This window comes from Aythya ferina (assembly GCF_964211825.1).
Source record: "Aythya ferina genome assembly, chromosome: 8".
Classification (NCBI taxonomy): Eukaryota; Metazoa; Chordata; class Aves; order Anseriformes; family Anatidae; genus Aythya; species Aythya ferina.
Genome location: NC_140304.1, coordinates 11,590,817 through 11,600,772, shown reverse-complemented (window position 1 = coordinate 11,600,772; position 9,956 = coordinate 11,590,817). Strand labels below are relative to the sequence as shown.

Sequence of the window (9,956 nt, the reverse complement as noted above, 5' to 3'; positions counted from 1 at the left end):
AGGCTTGTCTTTTATCTAATGTGTGAACAGCAGCCTACAGAAGCTTGCAGTTCTCTTCTTTTTACCTCTGTTTTTCTGCAGAGGGTGAACAAAGCTCTGGCAGGTAGAAGGAAAATGGCGGCGTCCCACAGCCTGCCTGGAAGGGGAGCTTTTCCCCGGCGTTTTAAAACCCTTTAGGGTGCCTGCTTTTAGGAGGTTATTTTTAACCACAGTGCAATGCTGTCTGCCCATGTGGGCGTTATGCTGCACAGCACTGAGCCCTCCTTCAGAGAAGCCAGCCCCGACACAGCCTCCTTACCCCCTCACGGGGCAAAAAAAACAGTAGCTAAGGAAGGGAATCGTTGAAAAGTGCAGCCCTCGGCCCTCCGAGGGCGAATCTGAAAGAATTTTTCCTCACAAACTGCTGGTGCAGGGCGGCCGCGCTGCCTTACGGCGCCCAGCAGCCGCCGCCGCCTGGGGGCGACCCTATGCGGGGCGCGTTGGGAGCTCTGCTTCTGCGGGCTCCGCCATGGCAGCGGTGCAGGATGTGGAGATCGACCCTGAGGGCACCTTCAAGTACATCTTGGTGCAGCTGCAGCGGCCGGGAGGCGAGGGGCAGCGCCACATCGTGAGGGGCACCAAGGCGGCCGAGTTCCACAGTGGGTGACGGGCAGCGGGGGGGACGCGACTCATGGCGGGGCCGCGCCGCCCGCCTCAGCGCCCGGCCGCCTGCCTCAGCGCGGCCGCGGGCTTCCAGGCGAAGGAGAGCCCTTCCCTCAGCCCCTCAGGAGGCAAATAAAAAATGTGGGGGATGATCCATGGTCTCTGCTGCCATTTCCAAGCCCTACAAACCGTTAGCTGAGCGCGACGCGCTCCCCAAGTGATATAAACATAAGTGCAGGCTGTGCCTATCTAGAGAACCTGCCCTTTGCCTCACAGGCAAACGAAGGAAATGGGAGGAAAAATAGTTGAAAATAGCTGAAAATAAGAGTTCTAGAGTGCTTGATGCACAGCACAGCTTCTAATAGCTCTAACTGTTCTCCTTGCGCAGATCACATATTTGAAAAAGTGAATCCTGAAATGGAAAAGCTGGGATACGAATGCAAGTGCCTCGGAGGAGGGAAAATTGATCATAATAGCAAAGACAAGAAAATTAGGGTATTTGGGCTCTCTACAGTAAGTGGCTCTCCTGTATTCCGTCAAATCTTCTTGTTGTTCTGGGATTTTTGTTTTATAGCACGGTGGCTTTCAGCACTTTAAATCAGAGTGTAAACATTAACTGGGAAACTTGCCTGGCTTGCTTGTGGGGTAGGTTAGAAAAACATTGTTTTTAAAGGCAGGAGACCAAAACAAAAAGAACAGATAATGCTGAATGATGATTATAATCAAGGCTAAAAGTAGAAGTTAGCATTTCTTAACTCAGAATGTGTCAGGCTTAGAGCCAGAGTGGGAATGTTTTCAGCTGTAGGGTCCTGATCCAGCTGTAGAGTTGGCTGGCTGGAAAGCAGGACGCTTCTGTTCTGTGCAAGTTAAATTTCTTTGTGAAAAGACTTATTAAGTGGTAATAACTGCAAGTAAAGATTATAGGCTTTTAATGTAGACAAATCCAACGTGATTCTATTAAGTTAATACAAATTTTTATGGAAAGTGATGGCTACTTCACATGTGCTAACCTTAACATGATGAGCAGTCAAAGCTGGGCCTTGAATGTGTTAAAGTGTTTCTAAATGTTACTGCTGCTTTTGTTCCAAGATAACTCCTGCCACCTGGAATCATATGTTAAAAAAAATATTCCTTAAGATTTGTGTGCTGAGGGAAGGCAGTGGGTAATACTCTGTCGAGGTCTCTTGATTGTGGATGCCCTTTATAATTGCATTCTGGATGAGACTTTACACCTGCATTACTAAATAAGCTGCCAATTTAGTGTTAGAAGCAGCAATCAGATCTTGCTCTTGTAACCCAAAGTCTATGGAAAGTACCTTGTTTCTCTGCTTTTGGTACCTTGAGGCTTACAGATGAGCCCCAGGTGAAATAATTTTACTACCATGAGGGCTTCTGTTTGGTAGAGACATGGAGATTCAGAAGACCTCAATAGTAGGCTATAGGTTTGTATATTAATTATTTTGATGCTTTTCTTCACTTGGAGATTTGCTGTCAGTCTCTAAAAACAGCACTATCTTAGTGTTTTATGAAAATCAGAGAAACTTCTTTTGAAGTAGATGATGTCCTGTTAATTTGCAAAGCTGAGTGGTGTCTTCAAAGTGGTTACCAAAGCAAGAGTGATCTATAGATCTGTGATGTAAAGCTGGAAGTATAAACCTGCAGTATTTTTTATATAGTTGTGTGTTCTGGTATTTTTGAAAAGCTTGGGTTTTGTAATGCATCAATTTCATCCTGTGCAGTTTTAACACTGGCTTACTTAAGTTGTTTCTTCTGAGGCAGAGTCAGTGATGAATAAGTATATTTTGTATGATAATGCAATCTTGAACTATTTTCAGTGTTCTGAGCTAAATGTTTCCTACTAAATATTACTGGAAAGTGACAGTAACTTCTAAATAACATTTTTTATCAGCAGACTACACTTGTGCAGTGAAGTCTTTTTGACAGGGGGAAAAACTATTAATCTGGATTTATTTCAGAATTATAGATAACTTCAGTCATTCAAGATGAGGAAAAGGCACTTTCTACCACATCTCTTAAATTTCAGTGCAGGACTAAAACTGATCAGTGATTTAAATGAGGCTTAAAAATGAGATGGGTCATCTGACCTTGCCTTAATTTGGAGTTTCAGTGGCAAAAAAAAAAAAAAAAAAAAAAGCACAATTAAAATTATGCTATTACCAACCAAGGAAAAATTACAAATACATAAAACATGGAAAGTGTGGTTTCTTTGGTGGCTAAAATAGTACACAGATGTTCACACATATGGCTTCATGTTCTGTTTTCTTTCAGCTGAGCCAAATCAGATGCTCGTATGCTCATACATTGAAATAGGTCAATATACTCTGATTTAAAAAGAACATTCAGTAAATATTATGGTTGAGGGGTTGGGAGCATTTTAAAGCAATCTTTCTGCTGGAGAAATTACGGTGTAAAAAAAAAGTGCAGCTTCTGTTACTGGAGATTGACTCATTTGTTTTCTACAAATTGGGGCGGAGGGAATTGGAGATGACAATAAAAAAAATAAAATCTGATATAAAATCTGATACTGCAAGAGCAACTCTTTTAGAGCCTATGTTTATTTCTAATTTGTACTTGAGCTACTTGCAGTGTCAAACCACGTAACTGGATAATTTGTGTTGACAAGAACTCAATGGTCCTGTGGAGTTGCTTTCTGTACTTGTCTAATAAACTCTTGTTCTTTCTTGCAGGGCTATGGAAAAGCAGATCATTCAGTGACTGTAGAGATATTGAAAAAAGTGTATACAGATTATGAAATTACATGGTCAGATGACAAGAAATAAATTGGCTACTTACGAATGTGACATGCAGTTCAAAACTGGTAACTTTTTGAGTTGTATTTCAATAAAACTACACGTCTGTATGCATGTTATAAATCTGGAGTAACTGGTCTCTGCTGTAATTTATAGCACTGTTAGAGATACCTGGGGATTACTTACTTTTCAAGTCATTCCTTTGTGCAAATTTTGCGGTTCTCAGCTTTTTTTCATGCTCCTTTTGACTTGCCACCTAATGAAACACTCCCACATCATCTTACCTCCAATTTTTCATCTAGTTTTATCTCACTGATGCATTGCAGGGTATATCTGGATTTTGCCATCACCTTTAATGCCCCAGGACCAAACCTGTGCTCTGATCCTTTTGTCTGTGGTGTTTTCATTTTTTTTAATTTTTTTTTTCAATTTCTCTTCTGGCTGTTCAACTTTCTTATTCACGCTTATAAAAACTGAAGGGGGGGCAATAATGTAAATCTTCTCATTCTGATTCTTCTGTTCTTCTTTTATTTCTCATGAGTGTAATGAATTTTTCCTTTTCTAGGACTATAATTACCAACCCAACCAGAACTGGTATACCTAGGCAGGGTCAGGGTTAATTTACGGGCACCTGTTTCCACCTGTTGAAGCAAGTTTTTGCCCTTCATTTGTGAAGATGCTGCAATTTTCACTTTGTTTCCTGTTGATCTTCTGTTGAATGCTGTTGTGGGTTTTCAAAGCAGTACCTTTTCTCTTGCTCATGCTGTTGACTTGCAGTCATCCGGAGATCTCTGTGTATAAATCCTGAGTGCTGTGACCCTTATGCTTTTCTGACAGTATCTGTAGTCTCCAGTAGCATTTTCTTTTCAATGTGAAGAAACCAGAATGAAATGGGAGAGGTGTTAGTCCAGTTTCTATCACGATAATAAAGCAGTAACAGAATGATTTCGCTTATCCCTCCATCACTCTCCCGTACATTTGTTTTGATATTTAATCACTGGTGCTCTTTTTTACACTGAGGTGTGGTTCCTTTTAAGGTCTCAGAGTTAATCCCAGGTCCTTGTACACTGCCTGTGAGTCATGTATATATACATCAGGAGTGGCTGCCTCTTCTTGGAATATAACTTGCCATCAGTTCAGCGTATTTGCAACTGCCTCCAGTTGGATCACGGAATTTTGAATAGCTGGATTGGCAGCAGCAACTGACTTCTTGTTTAACTCTTCATGTGTCCAGGTGAAAGAAATGGTAAGTTAGGTACTACAGTATCCAGTGTATGATGAAGGGCACCTGATGGCCTTTTTTGACTTACTGATCACCAGAGGCTGGGCAGAGGGGAATCCTGTTCTCATCCTCAAACCTTTTTGTCACACTCCTCATTAGAAAAAATTCAGGTATTTCCATCCCGATAATCACCCAGAAGCAAGATACGAACCTGGTGCTTCAGGTCTCTTGGGTGGTCTCTGCTTTCCCTATGCACAGACTCGACTTTCTCCTCCAGTGCCTCTGTGTGCTGCTGTATTTATCTGCTGTTTGTGCTTGTCTTTATGTTTCTGTGCATTGCTCTTCTGTCTGTGCCACTTCAATTGCTATGATAGCATTGGGTTTTTCTTACCAAGATTTTGATTTCAGAAAATGATTACTCGCCTCTGTACCTAGTTACCAAGAATAGCATGCAAGTCAATAATTTGCAAATTGAGCGCTTCCCACTTGTATTTTCCTCAGGGCTTTTTTTCCCCTAACATTTAGCAAAGTAACTGTAACGGATGCCATTTAACTAGTGCCAGTATACAAAACCGATTTGTTTTTTTAATCCTGTCATTTCCCAAAATTAGCAAATAGTCTTCAAGAGGAAGTCATCAGTTAAGCACAGCGCCTGCTAAAGTAAGCAAGCTTTTTCATTTAGTTTCCTGAAACATTTTATGACAGATTTTAATGTTTCTCTCCACAATACTTACGAGAAGGACATAATTTAGACCGGATTTCTTATTGTAATGACTCTCTTAAAAAGTAAGGGGATGGAGCCGGGGGAGAAAAGGGGTGACTTGGAAAGAGCTGAAAATTGAGTTGCCAGTTGAATGCTTTGTTTTCTCATCCAAGAAACTGAGCCTGATGTTTGTATTATCAGAAAGAGATTTTTGAGGGTCTTCTAAATTCTTTTATTTTCTACTGAAATTTAACTTGGGGAAATGCTAATTACCCTGGCAATTAAGTAGATGTACAAGTATTACAAGATTTTTTTTTATTCCAGATCATGAAAAAAGCAGGAAACTGGTCATAAGGGTGGTGATGATTTGGCAAGGGGAGAAAGCCTTACTGGTTTCCCTAATCTAAGAACAACTTCATTACTGATGTTAAAACATCAACAGCACAATTAGCCCACAAAACTGTTTAATTCTGCTTCCTCTCAGAGAGTATCTATGGGCAGAAGAACAGACTAGAATTCATCTGAACTTATAGAGATCCCAATGCTGATTTTACCCGAGAAAAATATCCTGTATTGATTCACTTCTGAAATGTTAAAAATGGGAACTTAATTCCACTGTTGGGATTCCTGTTCTGCAGGTGCACGATCATTGTGATTGTGGCTCTAGCGGTCTTCACTTGAAAGTCCTAAAAATTCTGATTCTGTATTTGTATGAAAACTGAGCTGCTTGAGCAAGCCAAAAATAAAATAAGGATGCTGAGCAAAGGAATATTATTAAAACTGAGGGTGAGATTGATCATGTAATATTTTCCAGATGAAGCATTATAGTAGGCAATTCTAAGTGTCTTCTTTATTCAAAAAATACATGATATTCTTGTTCTTCATCATATTTATTGTTACAGGGGTCAGGATTTCTTATGACTTCAGCTACCCTTCTTGGAAACATCTCTAGACCTAGCAGGTGTAGAACAAGCTATTCAGTCGCTGTGTAAGCAGTGATTTGTTTTAAGGCTCAGGTATGGAAAATAGCAAGTGGTAGCGATGTTTCCAACTTCCCAGTTTTGACAAAGAACTGTTAACACTACTTCATTGATGTGCCGAAGCTAAACTTCCTTTTGTTTTTTGGTCTGTAGTCGGTACTTGTCTGTCATCGGTAGGTTTCAGACCTGATGCAGAAAAATCCCAAAGCACAATCACAGCTGACAGCTTGCAGAGCACAACTGACTGCTTTTTTCCTCTCTCCTGTGAAAGAGCACTTCAGTAATTTCCTAAGTATCCCTTTAAAGTAGTCTGCTAACAATTGTTTTTGGAACAACAGTAGTTGTTAAGGCTCTCCTGTAAAGTATAGGAAATCCTCTATGGTTATCTTAATAGCAACACAGTCAAAATAGGCATCTTGCCGTCGGCTTTCATGGACTGCAGTGCCGGGAACTTACGTTACACAATACTGAATGATTTAAGTCACTGCTGTAGTAAGTCTTTCTCCACCTCCTCAGATTATTTATTGCCTTTTCTCCCCTGCATTTATCGAGGATCCTTATATCCAGTTCACTGCAGTGGTTGGCTTGTCTCCGAGTTTATATTTCTGCAAGGGCGCCCAATGCGTTATTGCTGCAGTAAAGCAGCGTACGCTGACAGGCAGTACCACTGATGTACCTGGCAGAGCTCTGTAACAGCCTGCTGCCTGCTTTAGTTGAAGCAAAACATACCATGGTTGACTTTTTTTTTGTGAATTGTTGGTGACACCAAACATTTGGGACCAGATTTTGTATTTCTTTGGGTTTATTTGCATCTTTTTGATTAGGTAATTTATTCAGCAACGTGCAGTCTTGTCTCACCATCAATATCATCAGCCTAGGACACAGGGGTGTGACTTGCACATGGCCTTTTTTTTTCTAAAAGCCTGCAGCCCTGCCAAACTGCTTAAAAGACTGAGTAGGTATGAAAGTGTTTAGTAAGCTTGGAAAATGGGTTGTAACATACGGTCAGTATCTGGAAAGATCTTACCAAAAACAGTACAGCACTCCAGTTAGTCTCCTTTCCTAATTGCAACTTAAAACTCAGATCTGTCGTCCTCCAGTTTCTTAGATTGTGTTTGTAGGTTTATTGGTTGTTTGTTTTAAAGAACATCTTATGTAGAGTCAGAGTCTTCTTTCAACTCAATTTCTAAAAAATATTTTTTATTTCTGCAAAGCAGATGCCTTTTTCCAGTTCCTCCCTGAAATTTTCTTAGGAATGTGTCAAAATATGAATATGAAAGTTCACAAACCACAGTACTAAATATCCTCTGGTATGCTTCTTCAAAGGTATGAATAAAAGTAACATGCATTCTATATGGAAAAACTATAAAGATTTGCGAGATTGTTACCAGAATGGAATACAAGTGATAAATACGATCACATCCCCCTCTGGTGGCAAAACAGCAGAGCACAGTTATACAGTTCAATCTGAAATTTGTCACTGCAGTTAAATCATGGCCAGGTTGAGAGCCTGGCCCTTAAGAATTACTTTTTGCACTGTATTAGGATGCTAAATGGTCACCTTCAGGCTGTGCTCAGTGGCTGTTCCTGCAATTTAGTGTTGGAACTGCCAAAGAATGGGAGAGGGAGACTGGGGACAGTGACTTGCTTAATTTTAAAATAAATATAAATAGCAAAAGTGGTATAGACAGATGCTACTTGAAGACACTACATTTTTCTCTGCAAAAACAGAACCAGAAGAGTCCCTTCCTTCCAGGCAAACACCAAAATTTGTCAAACAGTTCCAAAGCTAGAAAAGGGCAGATTCAGAGTAACTCAACAGCAGAAAAAAGCAACGATAGGAGGATTGAAGTAGTTCTTTACTAAGATATTTTTGAAGCACCAGTGGTTGAATTAATTTTAACAGGAATCTTTAAAGGCCATTTCCATGACAAACCGCTTCAGCCCTTTATCAATTTCTTTAACCGTGCTGATTGTGAACACCTTCCTCTCCTCAACGAGTTTCTCAAAGAGGTAGACACCGCCCCCGACCCCAAAGTAATGCACTTTGCTTGCCAGGTACACGCGGCCATTCTTGTCCAGCAGCTGAGACAGCGTGTCGTGCAAAGCACCGTAGTAGTCAGGGTTATAGATGGTCTCGGATGTGAGGATGACATCGTATTTTGAACGGGGTTCGCTGCTGCTGAGCAGGAGCCGGCTGACTTCTGACCACTCTCCAGAAAAAAATCTGCATCTGCTGAGCGCGTCAGGTAAGCACTCTGCTTTCTTGGGCTTTTTTGAAGGAGGCTTAACAATTTTTCTCTCATCTGCCCCACCAGTCCCGTTGCCATCATTTACGCAGTTAGCCACCACGTTAGGCAGGGTTATTTCATCGATCACCGTGCTGTTGTAGTCCTGGAAGTGGACTTTTGCAGCTTTTCCCCGTAACGCAGCTATTCCCAGCAGTCCAGCCCCGCACCCAAGATCCAGCACTGCCTTGTTGGCAAACTGCACACCAGCCTCAGCCAGGTACTCCAGGAGATCGAAGGTGCACTCCCAGATTTTCAGCCCCCCCTCGTAGACCCCTGGGATGAGGTCAGAGTGAGCAGAGATGCTCTTCCACACGATGTCTTCCCCGTGCGTGCCACCCCGACGCGTCATTTCCACCGCGGACACCTTCACGTAACGCAGGTCTGACGCCGTTTCCAAGACTTTATTTTCCAGTACTTTGCTGACATCTTCGGGAACGTGGTGCTCCCTGGCAGCGGGGAAGCACAACTTCTTCTCTGACAGGTCCTTACCTGTGTGCTTTGCGGTGCTGCGCTGGGGGCTGCAGGCTGCTGCTGCATCGGTGGTTTGCTCGTGTTTTGGAGGGTCCAGCTGCAAGTCTGCCTCACCGTGAGCATCTGATTCAGTGCTTTCATTGTCCTCGATAGCAAAGTTAAACCGAAATGCCATTTTGAAGAGCAGCCCAAAAAGTCACAGGCAGAGATGCTCGCCCAAGAGAGACGGGATGGTTTTCCTTTTGTATGCTTCCATGCAGGCACCACGGTGGGAAAGCGCGCTCTGTAGGCTGGACACCGGCTGGTTTGCCAAGGGATCAGCTTAATTATTTCTGCAAAAAGAGTGAAAAGCAGTTTTAGGCATCGTTAAACAGCGAGATGGGAATGGTAAGGAATTAATAGCGTGTTAAGAGAAAATGCTGATAGCATCCTACTGGAAAATGAGAGCCTGTTTAAAAACCGAAAATAATAAAGAATAAAATAATAAAGAATAAAAATAAAATAAAAATAAAATAATAAAGGATAAAAGAGTAAAGAATAAAAGATTAAAAAATAAAACAGTAAAAGATAAAATAAAGAATAAACTAATAAAAAAATCTGAAAAATAAAAAAAATGAAACAGTAAAAATAAAAAACGAAATAGTAAAAATAAAATAATAAAAGGATATAAATAAATAAGTAAAACGATAAAATTTGAATGATAAAAAACAAATAAGCCGCTAAATCTCAGCAGCCGTTCCTGGGGGGTGCCCGTACCCCTCTCTCCCCCTGCCCCACATGGCAGCGCCGCCTCCTTCCGCGTCGCGACGCGCATGCGCGGGGCCGGGCCTGACAAGGGACGCGCGCACGCCGCCGCCGGCCCGGCCCCGCGCGGGG

The 9,956-nt window shown here is 41.8% G+C and overlaps 2 protein-coding genes across 3 annotated transcripts; one reads left to right on the top strand and one right to left on the bottom strand.

Moving 5' to 3' along the window:
- The first annotated feature begins 84 nt into the window (after nt 1–84).
- Nucleotides 85–3,536, top strand: LOC311440365 (14 kDa phosphohistidine phosphatase-like). Its single transcript, XM_084527186.1, has 3 exons — nt 85–638; nt 1,031–1,155; nt 3,351–3,536. Exons 1-3 carry the CDS (start codon nt 509–511, stop codon nt 3,441–3,443), a joined length of 348 nt encoding a protein of 115 aa, XP_084383312.1. The 5' UTR covers nt 85–508; the 3' UTR covers nt 3,444–3,536.
- A 4,622-nt stretch (nt 3,537–8,158) lies between these two features.
- Nucleotides 8,159–9,907, bottom strand: METTL18 (methyltransferase 18, RPL3 N3(tau)-histidine). Of its 2 annotated transcripts, none has more exons than XM_084527828.1 (2): nt 9,837–9,907; nt 8,159–9,412 (listed from the first exon to the last, which is right to left on the bottom strand). In XM_084527828.1, the coding sequence occupies exon 2, from the start codon at nt 9,253–9,255 to the stop codon at nt 8,218–8,220; it is 1,038 nt and encodes a 345-aa protein (XP_084383954.1). In that variant the 5' UTR covers nt 9,256–9,412; nt 9,837–9,907; the 3' UTR covers nt 8,159–8,217. The 2 variants fall into 2 exon arrangements, with proteins under 2 accessions (XP_084383954.1, XP_084383955.1); XM_084527829.1 differs by having other exon boundaries at nt 9,790–9,859.
- Nucleotides 9,908–9,956: the final 49 nt, after the last annotated feature.